Below are 21,441 nucleotides of genomic sequence, written 5' to 3'. Positions count from 1 at the left end.
CCTCCCCCATCATCCCCAACCCCACCTCCGTGAGTTTTCACACCGCACCAATATATTTTCCCCAACGGCCGCGACTGGCTGGTGGTGCGATAACGGAACATCTCCACCAACAGGAGCTTTAGTGCTACGAACAGACTGGCCACTTCGTGCACCGACGGGCAACTAAGACTAGCCCACAGTATTCTTAGGTTTTTTTCGGTAAAGTCACGTAGGTAAAAAATTTAAATTAAAAATAATAAAAGTTAAATAAAAATAAAATAAAAAATAACGACGTTTCGGAGGCAACACAAGCTGATACAGCTATCGTGCTGTGACGGTTCCACCTGAAGACGGAAGCTTGTGTTGCCTCCGAAACGTCGTGATTTTTTAATTTTTTTTAATTTTACTTTTATTAATTAAAATTTAATTGTTTTACCTACGTGACTTTACCGAAAAAACCTAAGAATATGAATCATTGCAGTCACGAAAGCTTCACATCTAGAATTAATAGCCCACAGTGTCCCGGCTGTCGCCAATCACAAACCACGGACCGCACAGTAACGCCGCCGACAGCTTTGATCATTTGCGACGGGAAGCGTTTCAGACGTTCACCGCGAGGCTGCTCCTGAAGCCGTCCACTGGCTCGCTCGCCAACCTCGACGTGGACATAGAAACCTTGCTGATCAACGCTGCCCCCCAACCCCACCTCACGAAAGATGAAGTGCCGTACTATCGTCATGGAACGTGAACCACGGCGGGTTTTTTTTATCGCCGAACATAATGAATGATAATGCCCCCTTTGTTTAGTCGGGAAGGCATCAGTGGCTGCCGAAATCTCGAATGAAACGTTTTCGGTTAACAAAGATCTTCACTGTAATTTACAATGCCTTTTATTTGCCCAGGAAAGCCTGAATCTCAAGATTTTTATTTTTTAAAGCCGGTGCTGCTTTGGCACGTCTGACCATTTCCATGAATAAGTGGCATGCGGTGGGAAACCGGAGCACCTGCAGAACACTCACATCTCCGCACAGATAGATTCTAGAATCCCTTTGCTCTACGGCCACCTTGCAATGGTGGTGCTGCTTGTCAATTGCATTTTCCTCTTGGAATGTTTCGTCAGTTTCCTGTTGAGAATGTTTATGTTTGGAATGAAACCAGAGAAGTCGGAGAAAATGTGGTCTGTTGAGAGGATGACATCAGCAATAGCGAGATAAAAGTGTTGGCAAATTGTGGTGCTGGCTAGACGAACTCATCATGCAGCTTACCATGGTTACTTTAATATGATTAATAGCCACCTGCTAAAAACATTGGCCCCAAAAATCTTTACGGAGATGTTTTTCTTCTTCTTACAATGCATATATATATAAAACATCAGCAATGCAGTTTCAGAAAACTGAGCTCATCATCATTCCAGGGATTATAAAATTGATACCATTTTGTGAGCTGCACTGCTCGGTGGAACGTTAAAAAGAGGTTATACCCCTAGATATGTTGGCACATGCCATAGGAACGTGGAGTGTATGCTTCTTAGTCAGCACCAGCAATCGAGATGGATATCATTCAAAAATAAATTGGGTCATTAACATTGAACACAGTTGCTGCGCGCTCAGCATAAGAAAAGGTTGCCCGGTATTAACATTCCCAAACGGGGGTGGTTTTGTAAAAAAAAACACAACAACGTGTTAAGGTTGTATTATTCACGCAGAAGAATAATTATTTGAGCGAGATAAATACTAACACTAAATTGCCCAAGAATAATTCAAATAATTAGATAGGTAAAAATACATATATCACGCAGCTGTAATTTAAGCTTTCATATTTTCCGAAGCGCAGGGCTATATTAGTACGATGTTTTTTTTTTGTGGCTGCTCGCAGCATAATTCCCTACTCTCGACGAAACAATCGGTACCATCTGGTAGTTTCACACACACAAGTACGCCGCGCTGCGTGCTTTGCGGCCCGGGAGACATGATAAATGCAACGTGGTCAGGGAAAATTGAGAGTAGGGGGGGTGGTGGTGAGGAGAGGCAGGGTGGGAACGAGGAGATGAAATGTGCATTAAATCAAGCACTGCCCAGAAACACTTTTCTGCGTGCTATCGGCGAGGACAGCTGTGTTGTTTAATTTGGCTGGTGTCTGATTTACACGTCACGGAGGTGACTGCTTGTGCAGCTGGCTTGGACTTCCCGTCAGACTGCGCATTTCGCGTGAGAAATGTTTCGTCCGATGGTGGACAGCAAATTCTTTTCTCATTAGGCCTTCGCTCTCAAAAGAAATTGGGCAAGGGCCACTTTTAATTGTGATGTCGGTACTATAAACGTTGCGAGATGGTTTAATCTGCGCGTGCGCCACGTTTATGAAGTGAAAATGTCCCTCGTACACATCGATCTACACACGTGTATCTGCACAAAGACTACACAAAGATCCCCCGTGTAGCCTTCACAGACTCTTTGGGCAATTGCTGTTAGCGAGCAGCACCTATGAAGGCCGGCACGGCACACGAGGGGGTGGGTGGCCAGCACCACGCCCAACCGCCTTTGTCTCCCCAGTGGCGATGTTTACACATTGCACCACGTACTCATTTGTCGACCAAGGGGAGGCCCAAAACCGGTTCAGATAATCGTCACTGGCATTGGTGGCCATGAGCGGGATTCGAACTCGGGTCGCCGGGTTTGTAACGCAGCGTGCTAACCACTACTCTACCGCTCTCCATAAAAAAACACACACACACACTCAAACCCACATTGTCACGCCCGCTCACATTCAAATACACACACACGCACACACGCACGTACACACACACGCACACACCGACGCAGGCCTCCCGACGAGCGCTCCGCCGGTGCTCGACCCGACAACTCGCCCCGTGGTCCACCCGGGCCCTCCCGGCACGCAGCTGCTCTACGCCCAGGGGCAGCAGATCGGCACGGTGCCGCTGCACGGCACCAGCATGAACGCGGGCGACGCCAGGATCCTGGTGTCCGTCCACGTGAGTAGCCGGACGCTCCACGCCGCTTGGGAACTCCTCGACGCTCGTCCGCCCCGTCGTCCGTGACGCGTGGGGGAGTACGCAGCAGGGAACACGGGATAAGAGGTCGTGGCAATGGGGATGAGATCGCAGCAGCAGCAATTGGAAGTGGGTTACGGCACAAGGAGAAGGATGCAATTGGTTTTCGTGGTCGTCGTTGTCACAGTTGCTCAGCACCGGTGTCAAAGCGCCAAGGGGCCAGCAACAAGCAGCACGGTGGCGCGTGGCTACTGGCACCGCAATGACACTCGTCCATCCACTGCCCGTCCTTTGGCCAGCTTCTCAAGACCGATACGATTTCGGTCCCTACAAGTTATAGCGTCTACAAACGATGAGAGCGCCCATCGTAGAGGAACGGACGGCGCGTACGTTGTGCACGCTACACAGTGATGCTTTACGAAGAGCACTCGGCCTCGTGCATTATGTAAAAAAAACATCGGCAAGTTCTGGAATCGTGAGAAGTCTGAGCAGTCGGTTGCATTCTGTCACCATGTTCTTTGAGGCTGACCTCAGACGAGAGGACCACAATGCAGTTCTTCAGGAATTGCCGGTGCTTTTTGCGAATTTCACGAGGCCGAGTGTCTCCCACGTGTCGCGTATCCGGCCATGCGCAAAATCAATCGTTCCCCAGGAAGTGTCTCCAGCGCATCATCGGTCGTCGGCCGTGGTGGTCTTTATGCCCAAGGCATTGCACTTGAATGTGAAGGGTTGTAATAGATCACTAGAAAATACGTTTGTTGATTTGAGCAAGGTCATACACAGCTGGCAAACGAGACGAAGGGGGAGTGATGTCCAAAGTGTCGCAGTGAGAGAAGAAGCGGAATGTGAAGGGTTTTGATCCGCGCCGAGTGAGTGGTTTCTCGCGACCTGCAGTATGGTGGCGAGATGCAGTGTTGATGAGAAGAAACTTGACAGTCTGGCAGAGCAAATTCTCAACATGGGTGGAGGAATCCACGGGTAAAGTTCCATGGGAAGAGGAACAATTGTCGCGATAGCAGAGTGACAAGGGGGTGGCTGTCTGCTCGTGATAATTCATGGTGCGTAAATCATCGAGTGCTGGGTCATCAATCACGCGCACTGCTAAACGTTGCAATCTAATCAGTTGCAGTGGGGCAGGAACTCGGTGCGCTACCCCAGACACGACAACAGGATTCCAACTTCGCTGTACTAATTGTTTCAGAATTATGAAGAAGGCTTTTTGCAGGCAAAATATAAGCAAGCCTCTCCGATGTCGCCTTAGGCACCGACGACAGATGATATCAAAGCGGATTAAATATAGATAAACAGGAGAGCAGTGCAGATTATTTTTAGAAAAAAAGAGTTTTTATTTTATTTTACGTCGACGAGCAAAACTGTCGTGACCGGAGGATCTTTAAAAATGGGTGCTCGCCGCCAGTTCGTCTGACGCACGGATCAGACACGTGGTCACTTGCAAACAAAACTGGTGCAAGTTCAGCATCCGCGTGGACAATTATGCACAGCTTGAATAACCTTGAGAGAGAGGAGAACGGGGAGGGGGGGGTGGGGGCACCTCTGAAATGGTGAACGAATAGGACTCGCGTTGTTCAAAGGGAAGTAAGCGAGCCCCGGCAAGGATGCAACACTGTAGGGAATGGGAGCTGATGACAATCGAGTGACAGAATTTGCACACAAAAGACTAAGATCCCCCGATATAGCCTTCACAGGCTGCCAGGGCAAGTGTTGATTGTGAGCACGCCAAATAAAGACAAACATCTCCCATATGGCCTTGAACACACTGTTGGGGCAAGTGCTGTTGGTGAGCGCCTATGAAGGCTGACACGGCACACAAGTGGTTGGGTACCATGCCCAGCCGCATTTGTCTCCCTCGTGCTGATGTTTACTTATTTAAGGCTGAGTCGACCTCGGAGAGGCTTAGGACCGGCTCAAACATTCCGCACTGTTATTGGGCGCGAGCGGGAATGGAACTCTGGTCGACGGGGCACATAGCGCAACGCGGCTCCCCTCACAAACACACACAGACATCTAAAGTGGAGATACAATGAGGCCGCACGAGGGACTTCCTTGTAGGGTTGTGCAAACGATTTTGAAGTTGGGTCGTCAATTATCCATGAGGGAGCCCACCCCCCACCCCCCATCTCGAGCAGCCAACGAGGCCTGGGAAGAGTCATCATTGTTAGTGAGGGGGCGGTGGATAGTGCTCCGCTACTCCCTTCCAAGAGTCGAAGGAGCAGCTGCCGTCCTGCCATTTGCGTGCCAGCGCTAGTGTTGAGACGAACTGCAGCTGTGTAGGAGCAGAGGCGGTCACATCGTCGTCGTCGTCATCATCGTCATGCAAGATGTCTGCACTGAGCAGCGGCCGCAGATGACGATACTGTTTATAATGGAATGTGGTCATGAAGGGCCACATTAAAAAAAAGTGGTGAGAATCCTTCACGAGCAAGTTGTGTTGACAGTTCGTTACAAGGCGTAATTTTCCTAATTCTCTAGGATTCTGTTAGCTTAGGGGATCATTGAACCGACGAACTCATCTCTACCGAGCTCGTACGCAGCCAGCCCCAGCATTTCCAACGAGACGTTAAATCCGCCGTAGCATCCATCTCACCGTGGTCTCATGCGGGATGGATGGAGCGGTGAAGGAATCCCGCTGCTAACTCTGCGAGTGTCGCGCGTTTATTGTTTGCACATCGCGGCCGGCCGCATGACCGGCACGGTGCTTATCGGAGCTGCGGGGAAGGACGACAAACTAGAGAAGCAGTTGTAAAATAATGAATTCTCAATCTAGATTTAAAAGTGCATAGCTCCAGCGGCTTCCTAATATCGGAAGGAAGAGCGTTCCAGAAGCGCATCTTTGTTCGATGGCCGGCCAAAAGCCGCTGCCGCGAGGATGACCGCCGGAGTTGGCGTGACGATGGTTTGCTCTCCTCGACGAGATCGGCAAGGAGCTTGATGGCGCGCCGTGGATCTGTGTGCCGCACGCGCCCAGGGATCGGTGAACGTGGGCATCGACTTCGACTGCGTGGAGGGCATGGTCTACTGGACCGACGTGGTGGGACGCACCATCAACCGCGTCGGCCTGCGCGGCGGAGAGCCCCAGAGCATCATCGCCACCGGTTTGTGCGCCGCTCACACGCGCGAACGACGAGCGTCGTTGCACGAGTCTCTCCTTCCACGATTCGATGGATTGTCGCGATTCACGGTCACGGTTGGATTCAAAGATCGATTTGTTTATTTATACTGGTTTACGCCATCTAGTTCGTTTTCAACATTTCATCAAGACTGTCACATTCATTCGTTGTGGTAAAGCTGACAATTGCATGTAACTTTCATTCGTTGGAAATGAACAGGGGCGGAAATGTGGGCAGGGTACAACGGCACGCCGTGACCCAGAACACCAGACACTCGTGTGCCGGCACTTTCTGGAAATGTTAGTTTTCTGCCATAGGGGAAACGGCGGTGTACCTGGACTGCAGGACGTATAGTTATCACAGCTGTCCAACTACATTTCTATTTTGACCACGCAGGGCTACGAGAGTGAAATTAACTCACGGATAGAAGGTTGCTTGTTCCCATTCTCAGTTAGCCATCGACTCATCATCAACATCAACGTCGTCAACCTTCCAGAATTAAGACAAATGTAGGACCACTTTTGGCAGGACTGGTTTCAGCTCCTCTCGGATGTGGGGACCAGTAGGGCTGTCATGTTGGGGGGGGGGAGGGGGGGGGAGGGGGGGTGCCATCATCATCATCATCGGTGATACGCCGCGAGCGAGACTGAACGTGGGTGGGCCACAGTGAGATGTGCTGGTGCAGAGCCAACCCTAGCACATGGTCGTACGACAGTGCTCGTACTATGGCCATGCTGGTCCCCATCGTACAAATGTGGAACTTGCACCACTCGCTGAGGGCTGCCAATGGGGATGAGTGCTGCCCTGACCATGCTCGTGCGGGGGTGATACTTTGACTCTGATGTGATGTCTACATGACTTGATACTGAGTCATCTGAGAAGCTGAGCTTGCGAAATTCGTCAGCCAAAATGTTAATCTTATTTCTCATTCAGCAAAAAAACTCATTGTGAAGCCAATATCTTTACAATGCATGTTTTATGAGGTGGTCAAAATGTTTTTATAATGTAATAAAGCGTGTATACATATGCACGCTTAAACCCGGAATTCAATTTTACTGTATATCTGTATATGATGTAATACGGTAATAATACTAGATTTGAAGCTTTCGTGACTTGCAAGGATTCATATTCTTAGGTTTTTTCGGTAAAGTCACGTAGGTAAAAAATTAAAATTAATGAAAGTAAAATTTAAATAAAATAAAAATTACGACGTTTCGGAAGCAACACAAGCTTCCGTCTTCAGGTTGGAACAGTCACAGCACGATAGCTGTATCAAGTGAGATAATTTACAGGAAAATCGTGTTTTTATATATACAGTATAAGAATACGGTAATAATATACGGCCGTGTGTAGGTCTTCCCACACCATGTCGGTCAAGGGAAGTCGTTTGACCATACTTCACCACGCTGGTCATTATGGTTTGGTGAAAGAGTCGCCCGGAACTGCTTGACATATCACTCGCAACCGATGTCACCCTTCGCTGGGATTTGAACTCAGTCTCTGCTTGCTTCGCACGGAGCGCTAACCACCACTGAACCACAATATGTTTATTATGTAAAATAAGAATACTTTTTCAGTTCACTGCGAGTTATTTTAGCGCTTTCGAAATGAACGCTAAATTATATGGGGGAAAAAAACGATTTCTTTCCCAATGTAATTTTATCCTGTGATAGACATTTATGATTGCAGAGATTTCAGTAATATACTTTTTAAAAACTTCGTACAATTGAAGTCAAAGTCACAGTGTGTGAACGCTTCAACGTGCATTGTGCTCGCACTCGCATCACTCTTATGCATTGCTGCCCATGAGCCAGCAGTGGAAATTTCACACTCCCAGCGCAGAAGCCACAGTCTCATATAGGACCACCACTACATTGAAAACTCATTTCTTTAGAACTGCTTTGTGTTTAGTTTGTTGTCCTCCCCCCCGCACCTCCAATTAGCACGGCTGTCTACGTACTGTGCGAAAGATTTGAACATACATACATACACTGATGGCTTCACCACAAAGTGGTCTGCACTCATTTTGTCGGTCCCTTCGGGATAATTTGCTGCGGCACCCCTTGACCACGATTTGATCTGGATGACATTCAGATTGCAATTGGCGCACCCTAGCAGTGCCACCTGACACGCAGCACACTACAATCAGGAATGCAACGATGCATCGATTCATCAATTGAAAGAGATTCTGAACGCGGACGTGTCCGTCGTACGTGTCAAAACAGATAATTTTTCAATGTATGAAAATTATATGGAAATTATCAGGGTGGCACATTGGTGAGCGAACTGCACTGTGGAACCTGGTGATATTATTTTAGTTTGTGGCCACGGATAACATCAGTGGCGAGTAACATCTGAACTGGTCCTTGGACACACCATCACCAGCTAGCACTGACCATTCTGGTGAAGTACGGTCTGTTGATACAACCCCCATGACTTACACGGCTTTGGGAGGCCTCCAACTGTAAATGAGCTGACAGAGGACTCTAAGGTATTATAAATATCACACGCTATTGAGAGTTCCATCAGTGATCAACATCATTGTCATCGTACGCTGTGATTGCTGGCCGTATTGCACCAGTCCATGGCCATTCTTAGGGTGGAATTGATCTCGGAGTTATCCTTCTCAAATATCCTGGGTCTTATTAATCGCATCGCTTAATCCAGATTTCATCCATCACGCCCTCAGGATGATTTTTTTGGCTTCTGAGTTTTCCCAAGCCTTCAGGTTTACTAAATGCAAACGATGTGCTTTTGTTACATCGAAATTACCGACACAAGCATATATGCACAAACGGGAGAAGATTACAAAAACAATGTATTTAATCAATTCATGGCCTCAAATTATGCCAATTACGACGAAGTAAAGCAGCGCGCTCCGTGCTGCAATGGCGACGCGACGCCGACCGTGCTGCCCGTGTTCAGACCTCATGAGCCCGGAGGGGCTGGCGATCGACCACCTAAGCCGCAACATCTTCTGGGTGGACTCGGGGACCGACCGCGTGGAGGTGGCGCGCCTGGACGGCTCGTCGCGCCGCACGCTCGTCACCTCCGACCTCGTGAACCCGCGCGCCATCGTCGCCGACCCCGTGCAGGGGTGAGTCGCGCACCAATGACGATGGCACGGTGGCGAGATGTTAACTACCTCGCCTGGTGTACAGGGGGTCGTGGGTTTGATCCCGACCCTGACGCCTGCTGCATGTCCTCCCCGTGGTCGAGTGGGTTTTTCTCCAGCTCCTCCGGTTTTTCCCTCCACATTTTTAAACGTGCGTTTTTAGAGTATTTGTCCGCTAGAAATGTCCACGTGTTAAGCCACTTCGCTGAGCTATCATTTGTGGCCAAGGTCGCTTCTGAAGAAGTGCCAAATATCTCAGTGGGCTTTACCTGGTAAAATAAAAAAAGAGTTTAAGTCACGCTGGACTGCGTTGCGCCCCAACTGCGCGGTGCAGCCCGTGAGCTGTCGGCATCGAGCACTGCCCGGTACCAAACGCCTCCTCGTGTGCCGGGTAGTGCCGGGGTGTTCAGAGCACAGCCGCACACTGTGATCATAATCTTGCGCGACACGGATGGCATTTTGTATCTGTACTGGTTTCTAAGCCTCCCTCCCCCGAGGTGAACTCAAAATAAAACGAGGTTCCCACATACTACGTGTTAACGTGTACACTGCGAAGACAGAGGCAGCTGAGCATGTCAGCTGATGGCTACATGTGGGTGTGTGTGTTGAACTTCTTTCGCACCGTACGTAGCCAACCGTGCTAATCGGAGGTGCGGGGGAAAGACAACAAACTAAACACAAAAAGCAGATCTATCGAAATTAGTTTTCAATCCAGATTTTTAAAAGTGCATAGCTCCCGTGGCTTCCTAATGTTCAACGGAAGAGCGTTCCAGACGGCCACAGAAGTGGATCTGAAAGCGCGCGATGCAATGACCGTCTTTGTTCGTTGGGTGCCATCATGTGCTATGCCAGCCTCACGAGATGCTCCGATAATGGCACTTGCCACAAGGGTAGTCTACAGAGGATAAATCGTAACCCTTGTCTTGTTATTTGTGGTCTTGTATGTGTGCCGTGCTCTATAGATCTATAAATAAAATATTTACAAGATTTTTCTACGAGCTATATTTTTCAGTTACCCTGCTTATGCCAGCCCTATAACATGGTGTCGCTACAAGCAGTGTATGCGACCAAATTAGCAGAATCTTTGCCTGCACATTTGACGATGGTTGTATTCATGTGGGTATAGGCATGGCCCTCTAAAGCTGTGTACATTTGTGTGCGTATATCGAATTAATGTTTTGTGCGAGCGTGTATGGGTGTACGCTTTCGGGCATGCATGCGTGTGTCCGTATGTGATTTTGCATCCATGTGTGTGCGTGTGAGTGTATGTATGTCTTTATGTGTATTCATGTCTTTGTGCATGTACCGTATGTTTGTGTATGCAAACTGTGCTTGCACGATAGTGCATGTGCTTGTGTGTTGCTATAAAAGCGTAATGTAATCATCTAATCTGCAGCCCTTTATCAAGCCAACGCTTGATGAAGACCTCCTCCATTCCGTGTCGGTCATGGGGGTTGATTGACTATACTTCACCACGCTGATGTTATCTGTGCCCTGGAATTGAACTGAGGTCACCGAGTTCATAGTGCGGTGTGCAATACCAGTGTGTACGCGTTTGTGTGTGGCTGCATACGCGTTTGTGTGTGTGCGTCCATGCCAGTGTTCCTGCTCGTCGGCACGCGTAAAAACACGTGCCCATGCATCGTTGTGCCCCGTGTGCAAATGCCCGTGTGGCGCCAGGATGCTCTACTGGACCGATTGGAACCGCGAGGGCCCCAAAATCGAGAGCGCACACATGGACGGCACGGGCCGCCGCGTGCTGGTCGGACACGACATTGGGCTGCCCAACGGCCTGACCTTCGACCCGGCCACCCGCACGCTCTGCTGGGTGGATGCAGGTGACCGCACTTAATGTCATTAGGACTCCCGTCGATAATCGTACCGCGACCTTCACAGTGACGCGGCTCAGATATGAGAGCGCCGCACTCGTGTCGAAACGAGGTCCTCCAGTGTGGTGAGCCGAGCAACACAGCCCTTTCCCCAGTGACTGCGTGAAAGCCATCACTTTGACGATGGGATGCCACTTTAGTTTGATCACATCCAACTCTGAGACTTCAGACATATGTTTTTGTGTTTGATTCGGCTACCGTGAGACAAACACCTCTATGGCAGGGCGATTGGGAAAGTGCAGCACTCGTCGTGTGGACATGAGGCCAGTCTTGAAGGTATCTCGGAAGTAGTTCTATGGTATCAACTTCCGCTGGCCATTCTCTTACGCAGAACGACGCACAGCTCCGCTAGAGTTATGAAGAAGCAATACTTCAGTTCGTGGGACAATGACAACAGCATGATTGGAATCAAATAAATATTCGAAAAAAAAGAACAAATGTAATAACGAAAACAATATGTTGCCACTAATTAAATTGTCTAAGACTACACGGCACTGTGTAAAAATGCTCTCATTGGGTGCAATTAACATTGCAGGCATGGTATACACTCAACCCCTACAGTACAAGTATAAATACAAGCATTGATAAATTAGCATGCAATAATATTTAAAAATGTATTTTAAGTCCCTTTTGTATTACCTCATTGTCTTTTCTGTCTCAATTGTTCTCTCTTGTTCAGTTGCTTAGACTAATTTAGCCCTACCATATGATTTGTATATAATTTGCATGTATTGTGTAAAAAAAGGATTTCTCAGATGTGAAATTTGATGCGTACAGCATAACCGTGAGAATCAATTTTTATGTTAATTCTGCTGCATCCAAAACCGTTTGGAATGGCGCTGTTGTAACTTTTCTGTACGCACTTGAGAAACAACATCGACCATTTCCAGCCACGATTCCTGCAGCCTCGATCTGCCTTGGGTGTCTCATCAGATACTGAGCGGTACTCCGTGTGTCAGAGCCACACTCTTGCTACGTAAACCAGCGCCCCAAACCCCATCTGCTGACCCTACCTCAATAGTTTACAAAATGCGTTGTTGTTTATCAATATATACGTAGAAGCTGCACATAATTCTCTGTCTCCACGTGTCAACGTTCTTTAAGTCTATCAGTCTGTTGCCTATCAGAACCCAATATAATCCAGCAGCATTTGTTTAAGCAAACAGATATTCTGGGTCTAATCAGCAGTCAGGCTTCATAAACAAATGCTGCTGTTCTTGGCAAGAACAATGAATCTAAAGTTCGTATACACGAACACAAAGATGTTTTTTTTTAAACAAATCTGTTATTCATATGAGCATGACAATTTGCGCCTGTTGTGTTTCAACGAATTGTCTCTATTCAGGGTCCCCGTTGACCTCAATAATCTTGTTTTATATTGTGGTAATTCCAGTGGCCTCTAGTGGCTGGAGGGGTCCAATGTTCCCAGTGCACGCAACGTATTTATTCGTACAGTCCTTTGTGTCAATCCACTGCTGGATGAATGCCTCCCAGTGCCACGTTGGTCATGGGTGATATTTAACCAGACTTCGTCGATGTTGGTGCATAGTTTCAGAACATCGGTGGATTTCGTCACAAAATCCTCCACTGCCCACATCATAGCAGCCAAGCACGGATCAAGCCCAACTACGCTTTTTCTTCTGAGATCTGATGAGATCGGACACATTCTGGGTGTTTTGGACAAAGGTTATACAACGTACTCGCACATCATATGTCAGTCAAAAAATACTGATTCTCGCACGCATGATTCAATGCGTATATCATGGACTTATGAATTGCCTTTCACCTACAAATGCATGCATCTTCGTACCTATGTACACGTAACAAGGCACCGATTTGCACTTCCCTGCAAGTCTATTTATGAAACACCAAGAGACAATTCCTGCATTCAGATGTGACGATGTCCTAAATTTGTACATTTATTCCCAGTGATTTTGCCATTGTCAAATACTGTACGGACAATCACTGAACGCTCGCTGAAAATCGGATAATGGGCATAAGAGTAGCTACAATTGTGATTCAACTTGTCCAGAAATTCTGTGCATTGCCACAATTCCATTCCATTCAAGATTCACCCACTCTAGTTTTTTTACATAATTTTTACGACTTTCTTCAGTCGATTAGCCTCAATGGAAGTTTAGCATAGGGTTTGCATATATTTTTTGTAAATCATAAATATTGGCTTCCCAGTATTGCAAGCTTAAAAATACATTTTAATAGCTCGATCGATGCATCATTACATGCTAAGGTACTAAAATGTCATCGGTATTTGTGAAAGCGCACACATGGATTTACTTGATGCCGTTGTCATGCAGCTTCTGACCAAATCACCCGGAATGCGCCCACGATCAGTTCCAATTCCAGAAGATAAGTGGCATTGAACCTGGACAGTGCTTGCATGGGTGACCACCTTGCACACCAGGTTATTTATTGGCAGTTGCAAGACCTGTGCTACGTCACGGGCAGCAGACGATGGTGTAGCCGTTGTCCTGCGCTTCTATGATCCCACATTTATATTTTGTCGCTTTCATAACCCAACACTGACCTGGCATGGCAACGTATGGTCAAATAGCCCGAACGGCATTGGAGGGCCTTCATTTTGTCGTGGATTGATCAAAGGGCTGTGCATGTATTAACCTAAACTATTGAAACTAAACTATTTTTTATTTTAGCAGGAAAGGTATACCGAGCTATACAGCTCGTTTTCAGAAGCGACCCGGCCACAGGTGATAGCTCAACGAAAGGGCTTATCACGTGGAAATTGATAGCAGCCAAATACTCTCAACGGATGTTTATAAATGTGGAGGGAAAAACCGGAGGAACCCGGATAAAACTCCACGGGACCAAGAGGAGAAAGACACGCAAACTCCAAGTATACAGGAGGCGTCAGGGTCGGGATCGAACCCACGACTTCCTGGCATACCAGGCGAGGGAGTTAACATCTCGCCACCGCGGTGCCGCGATATTGCGTGCCATGTGCTCGGGCTCACACTGCCAGACGTTGACCCTGAAGAGTCACATTTCGCTTACGTTAGCAGCATTCATCCCATGGAAGGATAAAATCTGTTATTTATTAAGCGCGGGTGATTTTACAAATTCTGCTGTAACACTGACACACAGTGGCCTACCTTGGTGAACCAATGTCATGCGATCATTATTTCTTCGTCCTCGCAAATTACCAGACTGCTTGCGTTTGATAATAGCATCCCAGTGGAGTGCTATCGTGCCGGGGCTGAGCTTGTGTTGTGCGTCGTAAAAAAGAAAAGAAAAACCACATCGTCTCTGCAAGCTCTCACTTGGTTTAAAGAAAAGGATTGAATGGCTGATCGATAGTATTCGAACATAACAACCATGGATCTCCTTAGGTAAACACAGCGATTGCAGCTCCGAGACTTGCCATTAATAAGCATGCACTCCCACGCACATAAAATAACATGTCACTTACTGTTAATGAATAAATCCCACTACTCTTGCAAAATAAAAACGAGGGTTGAATGCCTTTAACCTAAGGTGAAATCTTTTTGCAACATTTTGCTCCAAATTAGCTTCTTTCCACGGTGAGCTACGCGAGAATAATTAAGTGCACGCGCATATGCGCTCCGCCTTGCCTGCTATTGATGCCCTCACTATCCCTTAACCCGTTTGGCAATTTTTGATGACATTTTCAGTAATGGTCCGTGGCTACAGTGGCTCACCCAGCATTGATTTTCCCGGAAGGGGGAGGTGGGGGCGGTCGTGGGGGATCAGAGGCCAAGTTCATATTGCGCACGGGAACACTCGAGAAAGACGTATGGTTCTGTAGGAGCTGTGTTATACCGAACGTGATTTTAAGTAAAATTTTCTCAACTCTCCGAAAGCACTTTGGTGTAGGCATAAAGCTAAAGGGAGAAAATATCACCCATTTTGTAATGGAGATTGACATCATATGCAGATACTCAGAATCCATTTGGTCTGAGTGAATCGGAGCTTTGAGGCATAGAATTCATGCTGTATTAAAAAGGCTGAAAGGATAAATCAATACAAGTCTGCGAAATGCATGGACATGTAAAGGTAATTATAGACGGTTTGGTGCATTAACTAATAAATCAAGAGTTTAATAAGGGTTATGTAAAACAGTTAATTGAAATCAGTCGTAAAACAATGTTAAACACTTACATCAAAATTCAATAATCCTTTCATATAAGTTTCCCATATCAAAATTTTTAATTAAAATGGCAGATGAGGCAAATTATAGTTTTACATTTGAAATAATTATTATGTAAATTCTTAATTGTGAACTTAAGTTCCGTTAGCAATATTATTTTTTATATATAAATAAATATACTCCTATGCATGTGTTACATACAAATTTGCGTACGCACATTATTTTTTCTTCTCATACACAGTGCTGTCGCTAAACGGACTGCTTTGGAACCCACTGACGGCAATAGACTAATAGAGAGCCATTTGCGAAATACAGTTTATGATTTGTTTTCATTCAAAGGGTACCAGATTTCTGGAAGGGGGCCCAACTGGAACACGTGGGGAGCCGGCTGGCCCTTCCTCCGTCAGCCTTGCCCATGCCCACTCCACCACTAGCGCCGCTCACAGGGCCTCGCAACCCTCCCCGCTCTCATGTTGGCCTCCCACCTACTGCTCATAGACTCCACCATACTCGGATAACTCCACCCTTTGATTCAACAAAGTGAGAAGATGTTTTTTTTTTACTTGATAAAAAGTCTCAATTTTCACGCTCAGGAAGAATACCGTACCGGGACAGCCTTTCTGAATCAACATAAAATATTAAATTATAATATAGCATCAATCATGTAAAGTGCATCTCACAACGATTCACAATTTGCAATGCATGCGCGGAGGTGCGAGATAATCACAGAAAAGTAGGAAGGGCAGCCCGGTGTTGATTCAGTGCCAAGAATTGTCCAAGCTCTGCGTTCTTCGATATATCGCAATGTTACATTTACCCCTAACTCCCACCCCCGCTCAATGCTGTCTGGCAAGACACCACTGTGTGAATTCACAAACAGCAGCAGAGGCAGCAGCAGAGGCAGCAGCATTTGCCGGTGTTTTTTGCCCTGCGCCCTGACGGACCCCAGGCACCAAGCGTCTGGAGTGCGTGCAGTCGGATGGCACAGCAAGGCGCGTGCTCACGTCTGGGATGCTCTACCCGTTCAGCCTCACCAGGCTGGCAAACTACTTCTACTACACCGACTGGAAGAGGTACGACCACTCACCATCATCCCCCCTCGCCCCCTTCAACTCGAACCGTAAAACCGCGACGGCACGCGAGGGCGATGGTTGCCGGCAACCGTCATCGGCAATATTTGTAGCAGCAGTTTTTGGTTTATTGTACGTGTTGAAGTTTGACTGGCCCACACCCGGACAAATATGATCACTTCCCCCCCCCCCTGCCACCCGGAGGAAAGAAACTTGGATAGCAAACTTCCAATTAGATCGCAGACAGAGGTCACCCGTGGTGGTGTGTTTTGTAGACCGATCGTTGTTCATAAGAACACACAAACTCTGTTTTAGTTGACTCAATGAAAGTCCTCACTCTACTGCCACCACCATTGCAAGTCGCCAACGTTGCTCGTGGCAATTTAATTGCCAGTAGTGGTGATTGTCGAGAAGTCGCCCTTGCTTTGTCACGATCTGAACGCGGTGCCTTAACACGAGGCCCCTCACCTCACGACTGGAAATATGATCGGTTCTCACATGCGCGACTTGATGCTTCGTGTATTGTGAACGTAGGGATTCATTTTAATTGATGAATCGATTAATTTTAATTGATGAATCGATGATGCACAGTTACATACCTAAAGGGCTAATTGTGCAACACCCCTCGGGGGTCAATACACAGAGTGACCACGTTGTGGAATATCAACAGCGGTTGGCTTTGGAGATGCTGGCCCCTGACATATGAATGTGGAATTTCGCCTACAGGCTTAAGGCCACAAATGAGACAATCTGAAACTTATTTTAAGAACAAGGGAACTTTGGACTTTTTCAAGAATGTTAAATTTACCCTTCACAATTATATAGATTTTTTCATTCATTGCGAACATTCGTACAGTCCTGTGTCTAATAACCACACAGCAGATCAAAACATGTATCTATCGGCTTCTTCCTCCCACCCCTCGGCTTTGGAATTCCCTCTCATCGTCAAACTCTTATAATAACCTTGCTCAACTCAAGGAACTTATCGGTTCTCATCGATTACAGCTTCAATCGCGCCCTTTGTTCTTGGCCGCTTGCTCTTGTGCTCCTTTGGGCTTGTGCTCAGCTACTGCAATAACAATTTACAAAGAAAATGATGGCCTCCATCTGCTTGCGATGTACCCATCACCTCCGCAATGCCACTAAAACTAAACTAAAATGAAAAAAAATGTTTTACCAGATAAAGCCCACAAGTGACCTGGCCACAAATAATAGCCCCAAAAAAGTTGCCAAATACTCTAAACGGACACTTCTAAATGTCGAGTGAAAAATCCACGCTAGCCACGTGGAGAGAGCAAAACACGCAAACTCCAAATATACAGCAGCAGGCGTCAGGGTCTGGATCGAACCCACGTCCTCCTGTATACCAGGCGAGGTAGTTAACATCTCCTAGCCACCGCAGCGCCCACGACCTCTCTCACCCTGTGCTCGCGTGCCGCGTGTGCTCCACACACCAGGGACGGCGTGCGGGCCCTCAGGAACGATGGGGCAGACGAGGTGGACGAGTTCCTGCCGGGGCTCCGCACGCACCCCTACGGCATCACCATCGCACAGCCGCACTGCCCACCCGGTCAGCAGCTGTGGCAGCAGTATCTCGGTAGCAGCAGCAGTAGTAGCAAGCAGCAGCAGCAGTAGCAGCAGTGGTAGCAGCAGTATCTCGGTAGCACCAGCAGCAGCATCAGCGGCAAGCAGCAGCAGTAGCAGCAGTGGTAGCAGCAGTATCTCGGTAGCAGCAGCAGCAGCGGCTAGCAGCAGCAGTAGTAGCAGCTGTGGTAGCAGCAGTATCACGGTAGCAGCAGCAGCAGCGGCAAGCAGCAGCAGTAGTAGCAGCAGTGGTAGCAGCAGTATCTCGGTAGCAGCAGCAGCGGCAAGCAGCAGTAGTAGCAACAGTGGTAGCAGAAGTATCACGGTAGCAGCAGCAGAAGCAGCGGCAAGCAGCAGCAGTGGTAGCAGCAGTATCGTAGCAGCAGTAGCAGCGGTATAGTAGCAACAGTGGCAGGAGAAAGCAGCAGTAGCAGCAGCGTTACCGATATAAATTATGTTTAGAATGAAAAACAAATCTGCGACTGCTTTGGCAGCGGTTATGTCAGGCGACATGCAAGGCGTGATGGGGAGGAGTGATCTCGTGGTCACGATCGCACCTTTTGTGTGTGCAGTATGATTGCTCTTTGATTCCAGCTCGCACGCACGGCCTGAGTCTCTCCGTCGCTTTCCACAAAGTGGTTAGAGTTGGTTTATTGCTCTCGTTAAGCGGAAACCAAATTCTCCGCGCGGTGATCAGGGGAGAGGGGCTGGTACACAACATGCCGCCGGAGCACAAGGCAGTAGTGGTACGGAATTGATGGCTGTGCCGGACAGAAGTATCCTCATAAGGATACAACTGGCATACAGTGGTCTCATTGACCTGCTGCTGCGTAACACAATACGACCACAATTTAGATTTTTTTTTTAAGTATATGTCTTATAAAGCAAAGCTGTTGTGAATTTTGCATGCAGCGTGGTGATGTCACATGACATGCGAGGGATGATGGGTGGGGGGGACCAATCCTCTTGTCTTTTACCATATAGGAATGACATTTTCCTCAAATCATCGCTCGTGCTTGTCTCCATCCTGCATGCACTTCTCTGTCTGAGAGGAGTTGCTCGTCATATACGCAAAGTGTTAGAACCGGCCGATACAATTGCCCGAGTTCACACCAGAGCTATTCATTATGCAGATAGAGTCGGCAGTTGTCCAGGGGACAGGCGTTGGCAGGACAGCTCCAATGGGTTCCCCGCTGCTCGCCCTGATGCTGATGAATTCAGATGCAGACAGAAAGCCCCAGCGTAGACCCAACCCATCAAGGCCGGTCGGTCGGAGCAGATTGTTGTCTGCCTGTGTGCTCATGGGATTAAGGCGGGGCAGGGCAGGGTGGGGGGTGATTGCCAGACTCAAAGGGGCATGTGGGGGACGCCGAGGCTTTGTTTCGGCTTCAGGTGTAAGCTGCAGCTAATCTCGGCCACTTGAAAGAATGATTCAACAGTGAGCATTTGCCCAGGGATAGTGTGGGGGACGCCTGCAGTCCAGGGACTACGAGGATCGGGGGTCGAGTCGAGATGGAATTACAGTACTCATCTTCTTGGTTCTTTCGGTAAAGTCACGTAGAATGGAAATAATAAAATAATAAAAATTAAACATAATAAAATAATTCTCACGACGTTTCGGCCACAACGCAAACAGCCGTCCTCAGGTGAAGACGCTGTCTCCCCGACAGACCTGGTCTTCACCTGAGGACGGCTGCTTGCGTTGTGGCCGAAACGTCGTGAGAATAATTTTATTATGTTTTATTTGTATTATTTTATTATTTCTAATTCTACGTGACTTTATCGAAAGAACCAAGAAGATGAATCCCTGCAGTTACGAAAGCTTTAAATCGAAATTTAATTACAGTACTGTTATACTGGTAGGAACCTGCTGGTTACACCAGCTCACAGGGGATCATTGTGTCCGTCCGACATGCATACAAAAATGGGAGGGGTGAGGCTGGATGGAGAGGGGAGGGTGAGGAGGGGCTGGGTGGGGAGGGAGGGGCTGGGTGGGGAGGGGAGGGTGGGGAGGGGCTAGGTGGGGAGGGTGGGGCTGGGTGGGGAGGGGAGGGTGGGGAGGGGCTAGGTGGGGAGGGTGGGGAGGGGCTGGGTGGGGAGGGTGGGGAGGTGCTGGGTGGGGAGGGTGGGGCTGGGTGGGGTGTGGGAGGGGTGGGGCTGGGTGGGGAGGGGAGGGGCTGGTCACCCCGTGGTGTCCTTATAAAACTCAACGTTTAATCTACTCACGCCGGCTTGTGCCCGCCCTCACAGTCGGCCATATTTGCGGAATACACCACGCCGCCGTTGACCCTGGCCATTGACCGAGCAACCCAACGTTCCTACCTTCTCCCTCCGCAGGAATGTGTTTTAGGAGACACCGAGAGTCCATAGGGGACAGTGAAGAAAGGATATTTATTTTTTAACCTTTCTGAATAGTTTTAAGTTACAGGCAAAGTTCGACTTCTATATTGGGGGGGGGGGGGGGGGTGGCAGGTGTTCGCTTTGTCCCTCACATTCGGAATCGTGGGTGCATACAATTAATTTATTTTCAAACTTAATTGTAAACTAGAGAAATAAATGAATGAAGGTGACCAGTTTGGCTGGGGCGTTGCCCCCTGCCCCCCATGCCCACCCCCCCAAACTCCGCCCATGGTTTTACGGGGTATTGATGGCACACTCGTGAGGTCACGATGCTATAACCTTGAGTTGAATTCCTGGTCATGGCTAACATCGGCAGAGGTCGATAATTCAATCGGTTCTGAGCCCGCTTGCCTCCTCCTCCCCCCGCCACCAACGAACGGTTCACCGACCCTCACTGACCAGCAAGGCAAAGTATGGTCAAGAAACTGGCATGGGGAGGCCACCTGAGAGTAGTGTGATTAACAAGGGACAATACTTTCTAAATTACCCGTGCGTGGGATTTCTCTGGTCACGGTTGCTTCCTCGCGCACGAAATTAACATGAATAAATACACCACTAAATTAGCATTGGGTAAATATGCCAATGCTTACGCCAAAAAAGATCATCCTGCAAAATATTGAGACTCACTTCAAGCTTTGCTCAATGTCCATACGGAGTATTGCTGCTGTGGTGTAAAGTTAGAACACTGGAATTGCAACACAGAGGTTACCGATTTTATCTCGAAATAACGGCGCAACTTTACTTAACCCCCCACGCACCGCTGTCCAACCGGCTGTAGAAGTGGACACTTGCATCACAATTAGTCGATCGGTAGGTTGCATGTGGTGGGGTGAATTGTGGGTAGGACCACCTCTTCTAAGCCATCTCGCCAGCGTGGAGAAGTAGGCCAAAATTCCCTTCCGAGGGGCTCTCCGGAGCTCCCTCTAGTAGAGGCCCTTCTGCCAGCAGTGGTGTGAGCAACCAATTGCAGGACTGCACCTTTACCTATATACAAAGACAAATTTCCCCCATGTAGCCTTTAACCGACTGTTGGGGCAAGTGCTGTTAGCAAGGCACACGAGGGGGTGGGTGGCCAGCACCACGCCAGGCTGCATTTTTCTCTTTAGTGGCAATTTACACACCGCA

The 21,441-nt window shown here is 48.1% G+C and overlaps 1 protein-coding gene across 1 annotated transcript in view; it reads left to right on the top strand.

The window, feature by feature from the left end:
• Positions 1-21,441, top strand: part of LOC133352821 (nidogen-2-like) — an 89,470-nt gene that overhangs the window by 65,200 nt on the left and 2,829 nt on the right. Inside the window, 6 exon segments of the mRNA XM_061568743.1 lie at positions 2,799-2,968; positions 5,973-6,099; positions 9,040-9,211; positions 10,910-11,067; positions 16,212-16,335; positions 17,790-17,902. Of these exon segments, the coding sequence (XP_061424727.1) occupies positions 2,799-2,968; positions 5,973-6,099; positions 9,040-9,211; positions 10,910-11,067; positions 16,212-16,335; positions 17,790-17,902 (864 nt within the window).

The sequence above is a fragment of the Lethenteron reissneri genome, chromosome 41 (genome assembly GCF_015708825.2).
Source record: "Lethenteron reissneri isolate LAM-NWPU_2019-01 chromosome 41, ASM1570882v1, whole genome shotgun sequence".
In the NCBI taxonomy this organism is placed as follows: domain Eukaryota; kingdom Metazoa; phylum Chordata; class Hyperoartia; order Petromyzontiformes; family Petromyzontidae; genus Lethenteron; species Lethenteron reissneri.
The sequence above is the reverse complement of the archived record's forward strand: the minus strand, read 5'-3'. Positions and strand labels throughout refer to the sequence as shown.